We start from the raw sequence: 23,188 nt of genomic DNA, 5'->3' as shown, positions 1-23,188 counted from the left end.
CGGCCAGATTAAACAAATATGATTTATTGATTAACAAAATTGTTGCAGACAGATTTTCTTTTGATTAATCAACTTCTGTTTCAACTCAATTTATTTATCTTTTTTCCAGCTGTGAGCAACTTTTATTTATGAAATAAAATGCATATCAAAAGCTCACTCTGAAATTTGCACACTGACATTTTTTGAATTGTCAAATATTTTGTATAATTATGATGTAGTTTTGAAGACAATATGGTTTGCTATCTATATATTTTCTGTAATTCTGCCACTAGAGTGCACACTTTAATAGATCTGCAACTAAAAGGACTGAAGCTATAAGAGAACATCTTTTAGTCTACAGGTGCTACAGTATGTTTTATAGTAGTGTTTTATGTATTGTACCACAAAACACCATGTACACAAAATAAAGACTAGTCTGTTCAGTGGCATGCATTTAAGTGTGATTTACACATCACAACATACCTCCAAATATTTGTCAGTGCTTTAGCTTTCAAAGCAGTGTCAGCTAACTGGTGAAATTTAAACCTAATCCTTATTTATTTTCCCTTTGGTTGTTTAGTTTCAAGCTTCATCATTAGGGTGGAGGACCAATATTGGCAGACTGTAGACAATCTTGGAAAGTCTCAGTCCAAGGCTCTTCAGTCTGCACTTCTTTCATCTGGGAAACAAATTATGAATAAATCATTGAAGCACTATTAAAAAGACATTCTAGTAAATTTGCTTTCCTTGTGTTGCCATAGTGCAGTGCCACTGCAGTACAATGTTGAAATATTTGCAATGATCTAAGAAAAAGGGGATTTTGGTCCTGGGTCAAAAAATGTGGGATGCCTCCAAAGGAATTGGTGCTGCACACTTCTACATCTGCACTTAATCAGACTTGTGGCTCCAGTCCCACGGTGCCAGATGACTGGGCTGTGGTGGACCTGCTGAATCACAGCACACACAGGGTGGAAAAAATATTTTTGCCAACCTTTTTATCACTAATCTGTTGTCGAAATCTTCAGATTTTCATATCTGCTAATACTTTGCCGTGCTGTCTGCACATGGCATTCTTTGCACATGGTTTCAGTGGAGAGCAAAGGACAAATGCAAGACAACTGGAATTGTATCACTCAGGAGCCCATTAAAGGGTAAATAATCTAATACACAGACATCAGTTATGTGTCAGATATTCTGAGGGAGGGTTTGGGTGTCCACGTGCTTAGTGAGAGTGAAGAGAAAAGAGCAGGATGGAGTTTTATGTGTTTCCATTTGTACCTAGTGAGCCTGCTGGAGCTTTTCTTTCTCTCTCTCTCTCTCTCTCTCTCTCTCTCGTCTTCCCTCCCCCAACTCTCTTCCTCTCTTTCTGTCCCTCTCTGATGTCATTGTTTCCTGCCCAGTAGATGCTGACGCTCAGCTCAAGGCTGTGTGCACAGACCCTAAACTTATGCTCTGCATAGGTTGCCTATAAGGGATTTATAGACTTAAATAAAAGTGATGTCATATCCATTGAAACCAAAGTCAGCAAAGTGTGCTGGTTTCTGTTGTCTGCATTGCAATTATGTATAAGTACTAAGTGTAAACAGTTGTCCTATCTAAGATAATTTAAGGTCTCGAATGCTCATCTGCTCTTTGTGATCATGCATGCTGTCTTTTCTGACACGATGCACTCAAGCTTCTTTTTAAAAAAGTCACTCTGACTACTGCCTTAAGAGTAATCACCATGTGAGTGACATGAAAGGTCAGGAGTTCCTGTCTTCATGTCCTGGATTAGTATTTTTTTGTGTTTAAGTGTAGCCAACACACTACCATTATTGTGTAAAATGGTGGGAAGGTATTCATATCCTTGTAAAAACACAATATCACATGTGAACAATGCAAGCAGAAAGGCTCCTGGTCGTTTTATGTCAGTGGTGGAAAGTCCATAAGTAGTTTCTCAAGTACTGTACTCAATTACACATTTTTGACACTTTGTACTCTAATATAAATCAGAGGGAAATACTTTTGATTTCTGATTCTGATTATTTTGACTCCACTACATATATGTATATGAGAAATACTTTACAAATTCAGATTTAACATCCTTAAAATACATCATCTGCCAGTATATAAAGTATATAACATGTGTTTGATCTCCACCAACTACAACAATAATCGTTTTTTTTATAATTACTTCCAATTTGATGTGTTGTGTTGTTGATTAAGTTACATAGTTCTGCTAATATTTGGAGCTAATATTTGCTAGCTAGCTAGTATTTTTTTTTTTATTAATCTCTACTTTAGTTGTCAAGTAAACAAATGAGTTAGTATAATATTTGTCTATGAAATGCAAAGCAGAATTATCATAATTAAGCAAAGTAAGCCCCTCAAAATGTTACAATCTTTCCTCGATCACTATTTAAGACGTCAGTGATTTCTTAACAGGAAGTAGCTGCTATGGCTTTCTTCTAATCCATGTTTTATTAGTAAATAATTGAAGCGATTCACATGTTCTTTTTCCATGCTTTCATTTGGCTTTTATTACTGGAGGCATCTGTATTGTGAAATAGCTTAGGTGAAAAAAAGAGAAAGCCTTTTCCTCACTGCCCAGTATGTGTCTGTATCCTTGCCAGTTGAAAAGGCCTCTGCTTGACCTTACTGTAGTCTGAATTATCTGCTGCATTTTTCGCAGCCTTAGTCATATCCTCCTTAGATATGTTTTTCTTAAAATCTAATTCTGCACCGCTTAATGTTTGCATGCTTGGGTGTTTGTGCCTTTGTGTGTGTCTGTCTTGCCCGTAAATTTGCTCACTTTAAACCCTCACCACTTTACCAGAATTAAAAGGACTTCAGTGGGCTGTGCAGTGTATTGATTGCACTGTTTAGATCAGGTATTTCTGGATAATTAACCTTCTTTCATGGGTGACGATAGAGTTTTTTAATTTGGGATTAAAAACTTCAGCTGAGCTCATTGCATTTTGTAGGAATGTCTGCATTAACGTGGTTAAGGGTTAACATGATCCTTGAACATATGTTGCACTTCTTCCTAGCTTGAATTGTAGTAGTGATTGTGGAGAATTTTTACATTTTATTACAATTATTTTGTCATTTCTGTCTAATGCCTTTACCTAGACTTACATTTCAGCCCAAAATGGATCTATCATATTCCTCACTGAGAATAAACCGCTCTAGATTACCAGGGAGGACTAGAAGATATACCTTGACTAGGAGGATGAGGGGGTGGGGGGGGGTAAGCTGCAAATCTTTAGGTTATTATTCCGTCATATGCTCAAACAATTCTTGCGTCCTGTGTGTGTGTGTGCTCCTCCATGGCCCCCTTACCGATCACTTCTTTTCCTTCCGAGTAGAGAAAGCGAGCTACGCAACACCATGCAAATAGTTTATGGTCTACTCCTGCCTGTTTATATTTTCTTTGTATTCCTCCCACTGATGATCAGTGGTGTTTGGTTTTGTTAACACACACAAAATCCCTGTCCTCCCCTTTTTGCCCCTTCCTCCTCCTCCTCCTGTTGTGGAATTCGATGTCCTAAGAGTCGCTCCTCTCTCCTGCTTTTCTGCTCTGTGGTAAGTCTGCCGAGGAATTCAACAGGAGTTGCGGACAAAAAAGGAGCTGGCTTCTTTCACAAACTCAGGAGGTGCAAACCCTGTAGTCTGAGGTCTCATCTGCCCTCCCCATCCTCCCCCCATCTCCTGTCTGAGCCCTGCACCTGTTCTGACTCGTCAGCCAGGTGAAGGGGATCCTCTGGCCTTGTGCTGTTTTTTCAGCTGACCGTAGCTGCGGGGCAATTAGAAGCCCAGTCTAGTCATTTGACTGGATTGCTGCTTTGCTCTGTACCTCTCTATCTGTGTCTCTCTCTATAACCCACCTCCCTGCATATCCCTACCCCCCTCCCACTCCATCTCCGTCTAGCCCAGTCTGTGCCTGGTTGACAGTGTGGCTGTGAGTACGTGTGGAGCTGCAGACATTTCCGTGCTGGAGTAAAGGTGTGGATCACATTGCAAAGACACAGGGGAGGAAAGGGTGAAAAATTAATTCTTCTGGTGGACGAAGTTGGATTAAGCATTTGGACGCTGCGATTGAAAAGCAAAAACTACAAATCAAAGAATTCTGCAGTTGGAAGAGCAGCAGGTATGAACAGCCAGACCGTGGTTGTGTCTGCGGCTCTGCTGGCCCTGTGCTGCCTGCTGATCCCAAGAGGAGGGGAGAGTGCTGGGGGGATAGTTTTTCTCCGGCAGACTGAAGGGGAGAAGCAGGCAGAGGATCAGCTGCAAGACAAGTCCCTGGATGACCCAGAAAGTGAGCAAGGACTCACAGTGGACCCACTGGGAAGCAGCAACAAGGACAAGAGAGACACAGAGGAGGCTGCACGGGTTGGTGAGTGGAGAAAATTCTAATTTGAACACACAAAAATATAGATATGTTACACAGACAAAACATTGAAGCCATTCAGGTATGGTCTGAGCTCCAGCAGGACATGGGAGAGCAAACACAGACACAAACACACACCAATTCAGTGTCTGACAGCTCCAACAGGCATGAGAAAGTCCAGCTGCTCACCTGTCCCCCACTACTTCTCCACAGCAGAGAATAAAAAGGATAGACTGATTTTTTTTGGCTCACACCAGACAAGAGAGGAAGACACACAGTCAGCATCGTGCTGACAGATTTTATGACACTGACCTTTTCCACTGCCTCTGCATAGTGCCTATAACCCTGTATGATTAATGCACTCTGGTGCATATTCACGATGGGAAAATGGACATGGAAGACAGTTGCACATTTGTAGTAAACCTCTTTTCTAGAGCTTTTTACCGAAGCTTTAGATGTAATATACTTAAATGAGTCTCACTAATGGGTTTATAGTACAGCGGTAAGATGTTGCTGAGGTGATAGTGATATGTTTATTGAGTATCTGGACAGATTTGTGTCATTAAAAATGAAGTGTGGTAATTGGAGCACGACTAATGGAAAGAGAGAGAGAAGTTTTTTTCCATGAAAATGCCTCAAGACTTCAGACAACCTCAGAAGGAAATACTGATGGACTTGAAGCAACCACTGAAATGCATCTGGTTGTCTGGATTTTCCCTGGTAGCATTGTGTTTTGACATTGGAGGAAAGAAATCATTGCATAATTCAATTCTCACATTGCTCGTAAATGATACTGAGCATTATATAAGCTTTTACTTCAGTACTCAACATGAATGTGCTTTCATTGACATAATTTGATGGGTATTTACAGATTATGATCTGTTACAAAATATATTAATAACAGCTGAAGAGGGATCATTTTACAGTTGAGATGAATGAAAAAATGCTTCTTTCACCCTTTTAGATCAAATTCCCAGTCATATGGTGTCCCTATTTAACAATATATGCAAAAGAATTAAGGAAAAAAGATTATTTGTATTTTTACATCAAAATGTAATCATTTTTTCTTCCTGCAAAATAAAATATGAAGTGTGCTTAAGCTTGAGCTTGCACTGCCCAATTTTAACCAATACCATCCTGACATCCATCTGCCAATTCATTTGTAAATTTTAGCAACAAGGGAGGTGTGTGTGGAGAGCTACTTACTCAGCTGGTCCACTTATTATTGGTCAAGTATTCAGTTTCACTGGGGAATACGTAACAATGCAGAAGCTAAAGTGATCTAACTTCTGTTTTACTTTGAATTCAGTTCAGGAGAATATTGGGGGGGAACAGACTATGATTTTGCATGAATATCTATTCAGACATGAGTGTTTTTTGATTCTGACCAAAAGTCAATTAAGTGAGTTTTTGAAAAACCTCTTCCTTCTCTTGTCTTCTTTGTTTTTCCAGGTTTTTCAGGCAGGGTGAGGAGAGCACCAGATGAAGGCAAAAAGAAGAAGAAGGACAAGAAGAAGAACAAAGAGCCAAAGGACCCCAATGCTACCAAAAAGCCTAAAACTGACAAGAAGGGAAAGAAGAAGGACAAGCAGACAACCACAACTTTACCACCAACCACAACAGGTGAGGACAGAACAGAGCAGGGACCCAAGTTTCTACTTGAACGACTTTGACGTGAATGAATGTTGTTGACTTTGTGTCCGTCTGCTGCCTCCAGTGATCCCGACTGAACCACCCACTGAACCACCCACTGAACCTGAGCCATACACAGACTACCCCTATCCTGATGCTGGTGAGTGACACGCACCCTCCACAGCATTATTCAGATTTTATTTGGACCTATACCTGTGACTTAGAAAAGAAACTGAAACACCATCCATAACTCAAAATATAGTACTGGATTGGTACAACTCATTCCAATGTTATTCAGGCAAAGTATTGACAATTTATAGTGGAACTCCACCCATTTATAACATAAAAATCTGTTTACAGGTCTTTAAGTCTTTTGTGGCTCCAGAGGGAGTTGTGTGTTGCCTAATAAATTGTCTCAAGTGAAATGAAAACTCTGGGAATGTGTTGTTAGAAAGAAGAGAGTTTACCAGACCTCTGTTGTCCAATCCTCATCTCTGCTTAAGGCTATAGACGCTATATTAGCCACCACCAGCGTAGCACCGTTGCATTGTGGATATCATGGATGTCATGTTTTGACATGAAAAATATTGTGTGGAATTAAAAAGCCAAAACAAATAAGTCACATTACCTCAGCAACAATTAAAAAAACATTAACCTTCCCCTTTTCTGACCTCCCCTTCCCCCTATATTGAAATAACAATTAGATAAAAAAAAAAGTCTTAAAGGACAATTTTGTTCCAGGATGCACAAACAAAACTAATTGTATTACTGCTTGCTTCAGTCTGCATCCAATAACAGTTGCTGTATCATATTTCTAATAAAGTCTTATCGTTTGTTTGTATTTTTGCATATTTCAGTCACATCCAGTTTAAAAACAAAAGCCGTGTAAAATAAATGTATCCATAGATTAAAACTTGAGAACCATACAAAATATTCTAGTCTAGACATCTTTCCATCTGTTTCTCTGGCAGACAATGATTACTGGAAACCAGACGATGACTACTGGGAGGCAGAGCCCACACCACCCAGGCCTCAGCCCGAGACTCCAACCACAGATCTTCCATACGACTACTGGAAGCCGGAGGAGGAAGACCTAGCTGCCCCAGTGACAGAAGCCTACGATGACTACTGGAAACCAGAAGAGGGAGAGCCGTCCACTCCAGCTCCTGATGCCTACGACGACTACTGGACACCAGAGGCTCCCGTGACTGATAACTATGACAGCTACTGGAAAGAGGTGGACCCGACGCCCCCTGCCCCTGAGGTTGATGGGAAGGCTGGGACAGATGACACCGATTACTGGGACGCCACATGTAAGTCTGACTCTCCGTTTCCTCCTGCTTTGTTTTGAGGATGCTTGTGGGGTGACAGTTTATTACACATGAATCAGAGGAGAGATGAAACGACAATGATCCCTTGGGACTGTTATTGTTGCATTGATTGTTGAGATTTGTTGCTGTTTAGATGACTTAAAAGTTTTAAAGTTGACAAATTGAAGAAATTCAATTGAGCTAACAACTATTTACATATATTGCCAAGAGTTGTCTAATTCAATTTCTATGTGCCTTTATTTTTCACTAGCTGTTTCAGGTTTGATTCTATGCACCCCACCGTCTCATCACTGCTGCTTTTACTGTGTTGCTACAGCCACAGCCAAACAGGGATCAGTGAATCCTGGTTTGAAATCTGTGTCTGAAATGTGTTTCAAAGAAAGAGTGCAGGAAGTGGTTTTAAAGGATCTCCATCTTGGATAATATTGTTTTAATTTAGATCAAAGAGAAGACACATGTGACTCATCTGAAACACTTGAAAAAACATATTACACATGTTTGACAAAAGGTGGTTTCTGGCGAATTTTAACTCTATACAATGCATGCTGGGTAGTACGCAGTAAGCTCACAATGTTTTAAACAACTTGATTTTATGTATTTGATAAATGATCAGTTTTTAATGAATCACAGCTAAAGTTATCATGACTCACCCATTGTTGTTGAGACCGGCTTTCTTAGTTGCCACAACTGAACATTTTGACATAATCAGAAAACAATATATCTGAAGCAATATTTAGACCAAGGGACACTAAACTATGTGAGGATAATACCATTTTTATGATTCATGTCTGTGACACCATAAACTGGCTGATATCTAAATTGTCCGGCACCTGACAATCACAACACATTGTTCTGCCCAAACTAAACTTTCAAACTTCAACTAATGGTACAATTATCCTTTAGGATCTAATCTACAGACTTCATGATGAAAACCTTTATGATAGTCGCTATCTCTTCCAGCCGTTGTCCACCAGAAGTCCTCAGTGACTGCACTAGTTTTTTCCACAGGCTCAGATGTAGGAAACAGTGTGTTGTGTGGCTCTGTGACACTCATCTGGACCGGACTGACATGTTCTCATTACTCTGTGTTTCCAGCATACTGCACTGTACCTCTGCTCTCCCAACAATTCCACTGATTCATTCACACTCCCCCGTTTCTGTCACTTTCTCATGTTTCTCAGTCTGCTTCTGACACTTAAATAGTCTCTCTGTTTGACCATTTATGGTTTTTATTTTGTTTTATTTTTTCCAATGTTGCAGTTGAGGTGCCGGAGAATCTTCCATTCCCTGATGGTGAAGAGGTCAGCCCTGAAATCAAAGTAGAAACTTTACCAGGTAACTGCTGTCACTTCAAGTACATTAACATCCATTAATTGAGATGTAAAATTCTCAGTTAGCCAGTTAACTAATAAGAAATCTCTGTAGACTTGTGACGCAGATAAAATGTCTGTTCCATCTGTGCCTTTTGGCTGGAACATGGGAATAACATAATAGCGAGTCTGTGAGCTAACCTGCCCTACTTTTAAAACAAGAGTGGGTGGGTTTACTCAGTTCCACAAAGTCAACAAAACTTTCCTCCGTTTTGATGTGGAGTTAAAAAAGAGCCCTGTCATCAGTTCCCAACTCTGTTATGATTCTTGTAAATGTAAATTTAAAGATTTAACAAGTTAATTATATAGTAGGCGTCGCAGAGACATCCAAATTGAAAACAGTTGTTGTGGTTAAATAAGTCAGGGCTGTACTAACCTGTAAAACTTTATCTTATAAATTGTCACTTGCAATGTAGCGGTGCCTTTGACTGACTGAACGAGTCATCTGACTTGATGTTTATTTTTATTCTTTTTACACAGAGGAACCCACTGCCATTCCTCCCCATGAGGAAACGTGGTATGATGATTACGATGAATATGGAATGAGTATGTGCACACACACACACGCACACAACTAAAACATATCCATACTGAATGTTTTATATTAGATTCAATAGTTAAGCTGCAGTGAGACTTCCTGCCAACAACACAGAGAGCAAGGAAAAGGAATAAGCAGCAGTCAGGTCAGGCCAGACTTATAAATCCTTTGTGAACTTTTTACTGTTTACGGTTCCTAATGACTTTCAAAAACTTGGTGACTTATGCACTGCTGGCAACAGGAATACTGTTTTTTTAGGTATTTCTATAAAAGCCATCCTTGATTTTCCACAGGGAGGAAAGAAGACGAGACTGACGATAAATGGATGGAAAAGGAGAGAGAGAGAGCAGAAAAAGAAAGAGCAAGGGAAGCGAAAGGTAAGAGAACTCAGATGTGAATCTTTTCTTTTTCCTTACATAACACTACTCTGCAAAGTCATGTCAGAATACATACAATAATGTAGTTGCCAAAGCAAAGAACACGGCCTGTGACCCGAGTGCAAAAGTACTAACAGATAACAGCTCTAAGGTGTTCCCTCCCTTGGATCACACTTCTATAATAAGAGAATAATGCAGATGTAAATGACACCAGGCATTTGGTACTTGCTTTAACTTGCATCGAAGGGGCTCATCCCTCTGCAACTGAATGAAGATTGCTCCAAAGAAGTTCAGAAAGCTCTTGTGAGCTAACGGAGAATGATTCACATGTAGCGAATTAGTGCGAGTGATAAAGGAAAGAGGCAACAAGGGAGAACTAGCAGGCAGAGGATGTTGCAATGGAGGGCTCTTAAGCATTCACATCGGCTCTTTTTCGCCACGTGTCTGCTGTCTGTAGCTAGGTTAGCTGGTGGTTAAGGCTGGAGACAATGATATACAACACCGTCAGGACTGGCGTCAATAGGGCACTTCCTGTGTGGATGGTTCACTGTTATCTGGGTTTAAGCTGAAAAGCATTCTTAGCTGATATAAGTAAAAAATGTCGGCAGCTTGAAGCACTCATCTGTGACAGAGAGGCACAGAGGCAGATGTACATCTGCACCTAAACACATCAGTGTGTGTCAGTGGGTTCATGTGTTTGTCCACTTGTACATGTGTGTACGGTCGGCCAGTGAGCTTACAACATGTTCCACATTCCCACTGTCAGAAAGACTTCTGGCAGCCATACTACCAACAATAAACTACATTATGTGCCACAGAGTTCAGTGTGTGAGAATATGAATAATGATAATGATATATGTGATTCAGCAGTCTTCTTCAGTATTGAACTTTGAGGGTCAGGAGGATGTGAGTTTGATCCGAGCACATTTGGACTGGGAGGGACATCACAACATCTGGGATTTTTTTTAACCTTTCTCTAACCCTGGGGATACATTTTGAAATAAAACAAAATGTACAAAATAACGATGAGTTCTTAGAAAAGGCAGAAAGAGAGAGTGAGAGAGAAAATATTCATCAATTTATTTGGCATTAAGACTGTTTTTCTGACTTCTGCCAGAGAGAGCGCAGAAGCTGAAGGAGGCAGAGGAGCGGGCCAGAAACAGACCACGTGTCTTCAAAGAGCCAAAGAGTAAGTCAACATCTGTTCAGATCTGGAAAGCATCGCATAAGCTTTTGCGATAATTAACATCTCGTTTGATTTTCTCTGGCAGAGTGTCCTCCCCTGGGGATGGAGTCCCATAAGATCGAGCCAGACCAGCTTTTAGCCTCCTCTATGTCTCAGTATAGTTTTGCACCTCAGAGGGCGCGCCTCAACATGCAGGTACACAACAATCAGAGCAGGACTGCTGTGGTCTGAACGCTTACATATAGTACAGCTATCACTTACATACCGCCAGGCCTTGAAATAAACACCAGCTACCAGCCACATGTTGGAAAATACTGTTATGGCTAAGTCTGTTGCTTCCATTAGCTGCTTTGGGTATTTATGTTCACAATATTTAAAGTCTAAGAATACGAATATAAGCAGCTTAGTAGTTAAATCAGCCAATGAATCTTCAAGTGCTCCTGCTCACCACTGCTGATTTTTTTAGTCATCATGGCATTTGTGATGTATGAGCGCAACGACTTGCATGTCAGTGCATAATAAGCTCATATTTGAAGGATATGTGTGAGCTCAAAATGAGTCAAAGGACTCATCAGCATGTGTTCTGGTCTCTGTGGCTCCAAGGGCTCAGATGATGAAGAAAACATGAGAGGTGGAGCATGGTGTGCAAACTCAGAGGACAGAAACCACTGGTTTGAGATTGATGCTCGCAGGGAGACGGAGTTCACAGGAGTCATAACACAAGGACGGGACTCTTTGAATGAGTAAGACGCAAACGCACAGATGAGTACACTGTATTTTCCTTTTCTAAATCCAACATGTTGCCCACATATTCTCTTGTTTCAGGAGTGACTTTGTGAAGTCCTACTTCCTGGCCTTCAGCAATGACAGCAGAGAATGGACCACCATCCATGATGGATACACTGACTGGGTGAGATCACCTAAAATGACTTCACTTCTTAGCCACCATGCATGATGTTTTCCTCCTTTTTCCCTGACTCACCTTCCTCCCACTTATCTCTTCCCTAGTTGTTCTTTGGAAACAGTGATAAGGATACTCCAGTGATGAACCAGCTGGCAGAGTCTGTGCCAGCCCGTTACATGCGGATCATTCCTCAGAGCTGGAACGGCTCTCTGTGTATGAGGCTGGAGGTCCTCGGCTGCCCCCTACCCGGTGAGCCTCAAACACATTAACACGCTTATGCACAAACACACACACTGAAAACCACAAAATTAATAATACATTTTGTTCTTTTTTTGCTTCACAGATCCAACAGATGTTCAGTACAGGCAAAATGAAGTCACTCCAGTAGATTACTTGGAGTTCAAACATCACAGCTACTCAGAGATGGTTTCAGTGAGTATCCTCACACACTGTACAGGTCTCCTGCATGTCTGCCGGCTGATTAAATTCCACAGGAAATCCTCAGTTATTTTCCCAAAGAAGAAAACTAAATCATTTCCCAAGCACAATTAAACATTTAACCATGCAGGAGGTCTGCTTTTATCCACTTTAATATAGACTGATATTAAAACCCTGCAGAGGGCTCATTCTTTCTCAACATGTTATTTCAGCCAATGCTCATCACAAACAACACCCACAAATTTCACAACTTTCAAGAGCACTATTGGTGGTTTGTAGTGCTTTCTCACACAGTTAAATCAGATTGACCTTTTGGTACTTTAATAAACTGCAGGGATTTTTAACTGCTGTGACAGATCTGTGAAAAAGGTCTGCTAATAGTTTGAAAGTAGCCATTAGGTCTTTTTATAAATAATGTCTAGCTATAATGATATACTTTTGCACACTGACTGTTTTCATAATCTCACTTGTTCAGTTCATGAAGTCAGTAAATGCGGAGTGTCCCAACATCACCAGCATCTACAGCCTGGGCCGCAGCTCCAAGGGACTGGATATCATGGCCATGATCATCTCTGGCAACCCCACAGAGCACGAAATAGGTGGGAATGTGTTCATACAATCATAAAACAGGCAGATCGAAATACTTTTTAACAGTTAAATGTTAATATGTTGAAATCAAACGCATGAGGACTGTAGGGCCTCAATGACACCACCAATGATTCCTGTAAATCCATATAAACACCAGGTGGAAGTCAGCAGATTATAGTTAAGGGACAAACAGCTACAGCCTTATCCGTTTGTCTCTGCAGGGGAGCCAGAGTTTCGCTTCACGGCAGGTCTCCACGGAAATGAGGCAGAGGGTCGGGAGATGATCCTGCTTCTTATGCAGTACCTGTGCAAAGAGTACAAAGACAGAAACCCCAGAGCCATGCGGCTGGTGGAGGGAATACGCATCCACCTGGTGCCATCGCTCAACCCTGACGGACATGTGGAAGCTTTTGAAGTGGTCAATGATTATGATCATTAAAATCATATGTTTCTACTCAACTGGCAAACAAAAGAGAGAGAATAAACAGGAAATTCCAGTGAATTATGCCGTGGTGGTCTGGGGTGACTTGGTTCCATGTCTCGCTTGTCAAAATTCTCGCCCACAGGGATCGGAGCTGAGTGGATGGACCACTGGACACTTCACTGACGACGGCTTTGACATCTTCCAGAACTTCCCTGACCTGAATAGTATCCTGTGGGATGCTGAAGATAAGGGAATGGTGCCTAAACTCACCCCAAATCACCACATGCCCATACCAGAGAACTTGGAGACCAACAGCTCGGTAAGGAGGAGGGTACTGTTGTATCTTACGACCAGCTATTCATAAAGTCTGGGGACAGAAGACCTCCGGTTAAGGGTTGTTTCAAGGCAACGGTTTTCCCTTGATAGCTCCTCTTCTCATATACAAGTGCTTTTTTTTTACTATACAATGGGTTTGAAAGTCCTTTGTACTTTTACAAAGGTGGTCTAGTCAGTAAACAAAAATGAGGGTGTACTGTGCTTGCATCGGTCTTCCTGTTTTTGTTCCAGATTGCTGTGGAAACTAAGGCCATAATCTCCTGGATGAAAAGCCATCCATTTGTGTTAGGTGCAAACTTCCAGGGCGGAGAGGCAATTGTAGCCTATCCTTATGACAGCTTACGTCTCAACAAGCCTGCCGAGAGCCAGAAACCCCACAGCCGCAAGAAGAGACAGTATGACTTTTCCTCTTCTTTTGCAACTGCTTCTGTTGTTGTTTCCCAGCTTTACATTATTTTTCATAACTCTCATTTTTTCCTCGTCGTGTCTCCTGCATAGCTCTCCATGAACAGCTTACAATAATTCATTAACAATCATACTAAATAGTTCAACTAGAATAATTTCTTACAGGTATGAAGAAGAAGGATTTGATGTGACAGAGTGGGGAAGGGGCTACCATGAGGAGCCAGAGGAAGACTGGAGAGGAAGGGGATATGCACAGCCAGAAGAGGAGAGGAGGGGCCAGGGCTACGACCAAGGTTATGAACGTGGCTATGACCAGAACCAAGGTTATGAACGTGGCTACGACCAGAACCAGGGTTACGAACGTGGCTACGACCAGAACCAAGGCTACGACCGTGGCTACGACCAGAACCAAGGCTACGACCGTGGCTACGACCAGAACCAAGGTTATGAACGTGGCTATGACCAGAACCAAGGTTATGAACATGGCTACGACCAGAACCAAGGTTACGAACGTGGCTATGACCAGAACCAAGGCCACGACCATGGCTATGACCAAAGCCAAGGTTATGGCCGTAGAGAGGAAGAAGAGGATGATAGAGGAAGAAGCGCCGGCTACCAGTACTCTGAGCCCGAGGATGAGCCTCGGGTGATTGCAGACGAGTCCCTCTTCAGGTGGCTGGCTGTCTCTTACGCTTCCACACACCTGACCATGACACGCAACTTGCACGGCTCCTGCCACGGAGACACCGATGCCGGGATACACGGCATCGTCAACCGAGCCAAATGGAAGCCGATCACAGGGAGTAAGTAGAGGCTATTAGGTTTAACATATTTTTTAAAGGTATTTTAGCTTTCTCTATGGATTTATAACACACCCTGTTGGTCAATATGTGCAGTGCGGCCTCTTGGGTTAATTTGTGTGTGTGTGTGTGTGTGTGTGTGTGTGTGTGTGTGTGTGTGTGTGTGTGTGTGTGTGTCCACCTCCCCAGGTATGAATGACTTCAGCTACTTACACACCAACTGTTTTGAGTTGTCCATATTCCTGGGATGTGATAAGTTCCCCCATCAGAGTGAGTTGGCGAATGAGTGGGAGAAGAACAGAGAAGCAATGCTCATCTTCATGGAGCAGGTCAGTCACTCACACAGCATGTGATACACAGTATACCATCTGCTGTACTGTAATACAGGCTTTTATGATTTTAGATTAAAAAAAAAGGTATATTAAAATGGTACTCAATTCTGGCAACATGAGAACGAGTTATGTTCCTCTCTTTTTAACTTTTCACCCTCTCTATCTAGGTGCATCGTGGCATCAGAGGCATTGTGAAGGATCAGCAGGGGAACGCCATTGCGAATGCCACAGTGTCTGTAGAGGGGGTAAACCATGATGTCACTACAGGTCTGGTGAAAGACTCCTTTCTCCTTACGTCTAATGTGTGTTAACTCAGGTGCTTTAATGTACAACATAGCCCCCTCTGTGCCTAAAACAAAATGTCCGTCCTCTGTCTGTCATTGCAGCACCAACAGGGGACTACTGGCGGCTGCTTAACCCGGGAGAGTACCGCGTGACTGCTCGAGCTGAGGGCTTCTCCCCTGTGACCAAACTCTGTGTGGTGGGTTACCAGCCAGGAGCCACCGCCTGCAGCTTCAACCTGGCCAAGTCCAACTGGGACCGCATTAAACAGGTATACGGCACTTCCATCCTGAAATGACCACACCCTAAATACTTGTCAATCTAGTACTAAATAAAGTGTCTTTCTTAATTTATCTGCAGATCATGGCCCTCAATGGCAACAAGCCAATTCGACTCAGCTATGGCAACAACAGAGCACAGAACCCTGTAGTTGCTAATGTAAACAGGCGTGTGGTCGATGGGTATTCACCGAATTCAGGAGTCAGCACCGAGCGGCAGAGGAGGCTGAGGATAGCTCGTATCCGTCGCCTTCGGCAGCAGAGATTACTGAAGTTAAGTTCGACGACGTTGCCTCCGACAACAACAACCACAATTCCCACAACACCAGAGAGCACCACATCCTGGTATGATTCGTGGGCCATAGGGGAGGGACAGACTTCGACGCCTGGCGGTTTCACAGACTCCATCCTGGATTATAATTATGAGTACAAGATTGATGACTATTAATCTTAAAAACACACACAGTCCAATTCAGTAAACGGTCCTTTCCTAGTAGTAGTTCTCATTGCCTTGTTGTCCTCAGAGCAGGCTGATAACGAATCAAATGAGGTATCCTGTCTTTGTATGAAACGTGAGCAATGGGAACGTACAGAATATTAACTACATAGTTGTATAAGGATGGTGTTTCTATTACTTAACAAAATGCCTCTTCGCACAAATTGACCCTGTTTATTATAATAGTATTTCCGTCGGACGGTTCATGCTGCATTTTTCAGTCTTTTTGCTTCAAGTTTATTGTGAATGCGCATTAAAAAAAAAAAAGTCATGACATCTTTTTTTTTTTTACTTTATGGCAGAAATATTTTTTACAGTATGAACAGTCACTGGAGGTTCAAAAAGCATTTGTTCAAACTTGGTAACAGAGTCAGATGAGGGAAGGAGTCTTGTTGCCTCAGCTGGAGTAGAGTTATTTTTCAAATAAAGGCTTGTTAATAACACATCGCTTGTCTCCTTTTTCTCTCACACAAAAAGAAAACACACCGTATAGGAAACACTAGAAGTATCCTTGTAAGGCAGTTAACAGCTTTTCATTGACCATTATGATACTGGACAGCATCAGTGTAGCAGTCTTGGCCCAACGTTGTTGTGACTCCTCTGTGGTCAGGTGAAATCAGTCTTAATATTCATCAATAGTGTCCAAGAAGTGACAGCACATTTTACTGCATGTGGATATGGCTCCTCAGTGGCTGACATTCATCTCACTTTCTTCATCGTCGTCAGCGGAGAAGGCCGAGAAGCTGACTGGCTCACACGCAAGAGTGCGTAAATTGACCAGGCATGCCGTTTGGGTGCTGCTGAAGTGTGGAATAGTAACCAAAAGGACTTCCTGGCCATCAGAACCTGGCCGGAAGAGAAGAAGGAATATAGTTAGTAAGAAGGAAAACCGTTCATACGCAATAATAGAGCTGAAAATAATGTTTGTTAAGAGTCTAAAGAAAGACAATTGTCCAAGTTTCTTATGTGTACATTAACACAACACACACACTGACCTTTGATGAGCTTGGACTCAAAGGTTGGGGCGTTGCCACTGAAGTAAACGTGGGGACACTCCTCCAAGATGAAAGGGTCTTTTTGGTAAAACGGGTAACAACCTGACACAAAATGTAAAGCAAACAGTGTGAATACTTAAAACCGATCATCCAGAAGGTTTGTGTTTTATTCTGCATCAACGTGTCCGACTAACCCAGAGTGTCCGGTGCAGTAGGGGCCAGGTGTCTGAGTCGTAGTGTATCCTCCAGTATTTCCAGGTGATTGTCCATGCTGCTGTACCTCTGAATGTCACAGATGTTCTGGCCTGATGTGCCCAGGAACCTTTTTGGAGGCACACACACAAAGTCTCAAATATCCACACGCTAACTTAGGATTCAAAGCTAAATGCAAGATGGAGGATAGTGACAGTGTTTGATGATGCTTACCTCACTCCATCAATCTTAGCTTGGTGTGGATTAGAGACCAGCTGTAGAGTGGGGTACACGCAGGACAAGGGGAACATGCAGCGGTGGAGAGGCTGCTGCGGTAGGGTGTAGTTCGTGGGGTCGTGGTGGCCGGGCATTACATCCACTGGAACTGAGGCCTGGAACAACAAGAGGCAGTAACACACATATCTATATTATCACATTTGATTTTTTTTTTAGTTCATGAAGATTTTTTTTTACACTTGTGTTGAGCCATCTTTTGTCACAGGCATCAGTTATCGCTAATATTTATGACCTAGGAACTTCATTTATTTATATTCATATGCATTTGGGGCTGCTGCAGCTAACAATTATTCAGTTAAAATCATTTAATCAATAAATCCTATAATCTATGAAATATCAGAAAATAATAAATGACAATGTTCCAGAGTCTCAAGTGATGTCTTTTTAATTGTTTCCTTTGTCCAACAGTCCTAAATCTAAAAGGCATTTCACTAATCAAAGACAGAAATCAGGTAATACTCACACTTGAGAACCAGCACTTTGGCACTTACATAATCTAGAAATTATCACAATTAAAATGTATTTTTATCGACTTATCAATTAATCAACTCTTTCAGATCTAACTTTTCTTATTCCAGAAGATAAATAGTGAAATATCACTAATAATGTATGTTATGCCATTGAATGTTGATGTATCGAAATTTTGTAAATATTTTGGAAAAATCAATTAATACACCGTTTATGGATTGACTAATTGAGAACAGGAATAATACAACCACAGATATTGAAGAGATAGCCAACACAGTGTAAACAATATGGCAAAATCTCTGAGGGTCTGCAAATACACATCAACTCATACAGTATATAGTGCATTATCATATTGCACAAAATGTGTGTGTGTGTGTGTGTGTGTGTGTGTGTGTGTATAAAGGGTGAAGCAGACTCACCACCAGCTGACACAGCAGCTCATCCAGTAGACGAATGGCCTCCACGCTGCCAGCCTGAGTCTTCTTGGTGAGGTACTTGGGCTTGGCACACAGAGAGGATAACACAGCTGTTTTTAAGTGAGCCAGTTCATGTTTGCTTATTTTCTAAAAAGAAAAACTAATAAAAACAATATACTGTGATGTCAGTAAATGTGTGGCAAGGTTAAACCAGTTCCAGTTACCTTCGTTGATGCGTCCTTGTCCTGGGTGCTTTGGCTCAGGAGGTTTCCAGCCAGTAGGACCCTGGAAATTGTTGCTGCCCCACTCTGCTCCCCCTGATCACCAAGCTGACCAGTTATCATGTCAACCAGCAACTGTAGCCCCAGCATGCTGTCAGCATGACTACTGCCTAGACCAAGTCCTGAGACCAGGAGCACAAACCTGGATGGGGACAGACGACGGCATTAGAATAATTTATCACCAAAGGCTGGGATTTAACCCTTGTGTGTGTGTGTGTGTGTGTGTGTGTGTGTGTGTGTGTGTGTGTGTGTGTGTGTGTGTGTGTGTGTGTGTGTGTGTGTGTGTGTGTTTACCTGTCAGAGCTGAGCGCAGGTCTTGGTGTCTGCGGTGGAAGATCAGCCATACAAAAGTCCTCAACTGTGAACTTTCCATCATTCTTCTCGGCTCCATATATTGCAATAACACTCCCTGAAAGAAAAACAGATGAGGCCGCATGACATACAAGAGACCGGTCCATGGCTGTGTTTGAGTGATGCAACTCTGTAATCCTTTAGTGATGTGATAGTGACATCCTTCTTCACCTGCCTTGACCCACAAGAAAAATCCTCACCTGTGACACACTTGTCTCTGTCAATTTTTCCCTCCAGTTTGATCCTCTGTAGCTCATCCTCCAGGATCAGCTCATCCGTTTCACTGATGTATTTGGCTCGTGCAGGCTGAGGCAGCAGGTTGTGCTAAAGTAGAGGGAAAAACAAAGAGACGTTATCCATGACACCTGCCAGGTGGTCTGGGATGGAGAAGGTCAGCTTTTGAATTCAGCATGACCGCTGACCTCCTCGCTGATCTCTTTCAGAATAGATGGCTGCAATTCCATACGCTTGAACAATGTTCCCACAATGCAACACTGCTCCCCTGTCTCAAGATCACACAGCTTCCTGATGAGCACATCTGGTCCTGGTAGAAACAGAAAGAGACAAACATATTAGAAAGTACACTTCAGATGCTTTAGGAGACCCACATGTAGGTCAAACCGTCCTGAGCTTACCCCACTTCTGCTGGGCTCTCTCTGAGAGCAAGGGCCTCATCTGCATGAGTCGTGCTGCGTAAATGTGAGCATACTGGCGACTGAAGCTCCGCTCCCCGACTGTGTAGCGCTCGGAGCATGGACTGTAGGCCAGCGACGTCCTCTCAAACACCGGCCCCTGGTCCTCGGAGGCAGGGCGGCAGAGCAGAGAGGAAGCCTCCTTCTGGGCGCTTATGTCGGAAAACATGACTGTCCTGAGGCGGAAGCACATGAAAAAATTAGCACATGTAATGTGTGCTAATTTTTCTGCTAGTTTATAAAGTTGGGTTGCAGGTCAATGGTTTTAACTTAACCTAAAGAGTTAACGTTAATGACAGCTAACGTTACTGCCGTCTAAGCTCTTCCAAAACATGGCGACTGTTTTGAGAATATCGCTACTGTAACATATTTACCAATCTTACCTTAGTAGATGGAAAGTCACGCTTCAGGTGTTCGCCGTTTTACATCAGCTATTAAGTTATATTTTTAGATATCACTGGTTGTTGTTTTCCCTGTCAGCGAGCAAACGAAACAATTCCCGCGAAATCACCCGCTCAACGTGATCGTGTGTTCTCGCGAGAAACTGTGCACAGCACAAAAAAAAGGAATACAACGAGTTATACAAACAACTAATGTATCACAAACCTTAACGAAAATTGCCTCGATTAACTTTAAGAAGCAGTGTTATACACACTGAATGTTATATAATGTAAGATTTGACAACAGCCGACACCGGTCAGTTTTTTGTGTTTCTCGTACCGTCGCAGAGAGAATACGTCACAAATGAGTCGCATGACAATGAGGTCACAATAGCGTCGCGGCAGCACGCAGCGTCGCCATTTTCGCAGCTCTTTGTGCGCCAGTCCTGCTAAGAGTTTACGTGTTTTTGTCGAGCGATTCGTCGACTCGGTTTTTAAATCTTTTCCACAAAATGCAAGGAAACAGAGGCCCACAGCACAACCACGGGTCTAGCCGCCCGGGAGACCAGAAAAGGCCAGGAGGAACAAATGCCAACGGCCAGCAGCCGGAGCCCCGCGGTTCGACCAACCCCAACGAGGCCTTAACCCTGGATCTGCATAGCTTCAGAAAGCCCGGGGAGAAAACCTTCACCCAGCGCAGCAGGCTGTTTGTAGGAAACCTACCAACCGGAGTTACCGAGGAGGATCTCGAGAAGCTGTTCAACAAGTATGGCAAGGCAAGTGAAATCTTTATCAACAAGGAGAGAGGTTTCGGCTTCATTCGCCTGGAGACCAGGATCATAGCAGAGATTGCCAGAGCCGAGCTGGATGATGCTCCGTTCAGAGGGAGGCCCATACGGGTGAGGTTTGCAACACACGGTGCTGCTTTAACTGTGAAAAATTTGCCTGATTTTGTGTCCAACGAGCTGCTGGAGGAGGCCTTCGGTTCCTTTGGTCAGATAGAAAGAGCCGTGGTCATAGTGGATGACCGAGGGAGGCCCACGGGGAAGGGAATAGTGGAGTACACCTCGAAGCCAGCTGCAAGAAAGGCTCTGGATAAGTGCAGTGATGGTGCCTATGTTCTCACAGCGTTCCCTCGACCTATTACAGTAGAACCTATGGAACAGCTTGATGAAGAGGAGGGACTGTCAGAAAAAATCATAAACAAAAACCAGCAGTATCACAAAGAGCGTGAGCAGCCGCCACGATTTGCTCAGGCGGGCTCCTTCGAGTACGAGTACGCCATGCGTTGGAAGGCCCTGATGGAGATGGAGAAGCAGCAGTATGAAATGGTGGACCGCAACATGAAGGAGGCTCAGGAGAAGCTGGAGGCTGAGATGGAGGCGGCCAGACACGAGCACCAAGTGATGCTGATGAGACAGGACCTGCTGAGGCGGCAGGAGGAGCTGCGGAGGATGGAGGAGCTTCACAACCAGGAGGTGCAGAAGAGGAAACAGGCTGAGATCCGGCAGGAGGAGGAACGCCGGCGGCGAGAGGAGGAGATGAGGATGCGCAGTGAAGAGATGCTGAAGAGGCAGCAGGAGGGCTTCAGAGGCAACTTCTCTGAAAATAGGGAGCAAGACATGAGGATGCACATGGGCAATCACGGGATGAACAGAAACTCGCTGGGCGGCAATGCTGGTCCTGCAGGTACTCCCGGCATGGCCGCTGAGAATGCTCCAATGATGCCGGGGCCAGGAAACAACAACATGCCCGGAGGAGGCCAGGCTGGCTTCCCTAGAGGCCTCCCTGGGCCCGGAGACTATGGACCTAATAAGCAACGCAGATTTTGAATCACGTGTCTCTATTTTTTCCCCTTTCACTCACTGCATTTTAAAGTTCATGTAGTGAGTTACATTTTTGAAAACTGTTGCATGTATTTTTTATTTTTATGTACCTTTTTATTTGTACCTTGAGTTGTGTTTTTAGTACTAATATGTCATAACCCCAAATGAGCCATGTCTTTTACTTTATCTTTTCACCGTAGTGTATTTTTCATAGGGATAGAAAATGCTTTCGTCCTGGACATGTTGACTATTATGGAATAAATTCGTGATTCCCTAAGAACTTTGTTTTTTGACATTAAAGATTTCTCAATGTCTTTCAAAGCAGCGTGGAGCCTAATGTGTCACCATCAAACACTGTCTACATGTCGGTAATGTACACGTAGGGCTCATTCATTGGTTCACTGCATATAGTCACAGCTGTCGGCTGGGTTTCTGGCATTGATTAGAGTATTGATTTAAGGAACACTGGCACCGATGAATCAATGGCCTGAAACACAATACCAAGGAAGCATATAATCAATACCATCCAACTCTATTGAGTCAGACGTAATATGATGCAAAAAGTCATGTAAAGTAAAGGTTGAGGAGGACAAACTATACTGTGCTGTAATTAGTAATTAGCTGTAGCTAATGTAGTTAGTTGGTCAGTCTAAATTAATTGTATTAGGCTCAACTGTTTTGGCCCACATTAAGGTGTGCCACCCATTATGGCTTCCTGGGACCTGAAGTTGAAACAGTGCTTTTCCCGTTATGGCAACATAAAGTGTGCGCTGTTTATAAAGGCATGTAATGCTCACAGATTTATATTGATTGCTGAGTCTCCGGGAAATCCTCCACCTACCAAACTAGATGTTTTGTGACTCATCCACCCTCTAGCCAAGGAGGAAGCTTAGAGAGTTGCTAATCACTCTGACTGAAGAATAAAGCACAGTCCAAACACTCATGCCCACACAATCTGTGACACTCAGGGCAATAACACCTGTGTACCTACACAGTGACAACAGTATATGTGAGTGTCCTGAAATGTCACAACCCACTGACTTCAGACAGAAGGAAGGTGAGTCTATTTTAAATTGGCAAAGTCAAAGTTCATCAATCTCAGTAGTGTAAAACACAAGTATTTAAAGTTTTCAAATACTGTTTTTACCTTGCTCCTAGTGCTGATCTCAGTACTGATTCATGCCAGGTCAGCAGTGTGTTGTGCACATCCTGCTCTAGTGTTTGA

The 23,188-nt window shown here is 42.8% G+C and overlaps 3 protein-coding genes across 3 annotated transcripts; 2 read left to right on the top strand and 1 right to left on the bottom strand.

Annotated features, from left to right (window-relative positions):
* The first annotated feature begins 3,548 nt into the window (after positions 1–3,548).
* Positions 3,549–16,508, top strand: aebp1b (AE binding protein 1b). The gene is made up of 22 exons (XM_068704246.1): positions 3,549–4,354; positions 5,801–5,971; positions 6,066–6,140; positions 6,952–7,293; positions 8,572–8,646; positions 9,162–9,227; positions 9,513–9,596; positions 10,714–10,785; positions 10,868–10,977; positions 11,386–11,525; positions 11,608–11,692; positions 11,791–11,935; positions 12,030–12,118; positions 12,600–12,723; positions 12,934–13,130; positions 13,279–13,455; positions 13,704–13,867; positions 14,043–14,680; positions 14,867–15,006; positions 15,177–15,276; positions 15,396–15,562; positions 15,652–16,508. The coding sequence occupies exons 1-22, from the start codon at positions 4,111–4,113 to the stop codon at positions 16,015–16,017; spliced, it is 3,771 nt and encodes a 1,256-aa protein (XP_068560347.1). The 5' UTR covers positions 3,549–4,110; the 3' UTR covers positions 16,018–16,508.
* Positions 16,499–20,539, bottom strand: pold2 (polymerase (DNA directed), delta 2, regulatory subunit). The gene is made up of 11 exons (XM_068704247.1): positions 20,141–20,539; positions 19,701–19,933; positions 19,488–19,609; positions 19,266–19,389; positions 19,009–19,123; positions 18,658–18,856; positions 18,437–18,517; positions 17,487–17,644; positions 17,255–17,382; positions 17,061–17,162; positions 16,499–16,911 (listed from the first exon to the last, which is right to left on the bottom strand). Exons 2-11 carry the CDS (start codon positions 19,924–19,926, stop codon positions 16,751–16,753), a joined length of 1,416 nt encoding a protein of 471 aa, XP_068560348.1. The 5' UTR covers positions 19,927–19,933; positions 20,141–20,539; the 3' UTR covers positions 16,499–16,750.
* A 15-nt stretch (positions 20,540–20,554) lies between these two features.
* On the top strand, positions 20,555–22,284 carry nono (non-POU domain containing, octamer-binding). The gene has a single exon (XM_068704248.1). The coding sequence runs from the start codon at positions 20,650–20,652 to the stop codon at positions 21,967–21,969; it is 1,320 nt and encodes a 439-aa protein (XP_068560349.1). The 5' UTR covers positions 20,555–20,649; the 3' UTR covers positions 21,970–22,284.
* Positions 22,285–23,188: the final 904 nt, after the last annotated feature.

The sequence above is a fragment of the Cebidichthys violaceus genome, unplaced genomic scaffold (genome assembly GCF_023349555.1).
Source record: "Cebidichthys violaceus isolate CVI_PGR_0920_01 unplaced genomic scaffold, fCebVio1.0.p SCAF_9, whole genome shotgun sequence".
NCBI classification, from domain to species: domain Eukaryota; kingdom Metazoa; phylum Chordata; class Actinopteri; order Perciformes; family Stichaeidae; genus Cebidichthys; species Cebidichthys violaceus.
The sequence above is the reverse complement of the archived record's forward strand: the minus strand, read 5'-3'. Positions and strand labels throughout refer to the sequence as shown.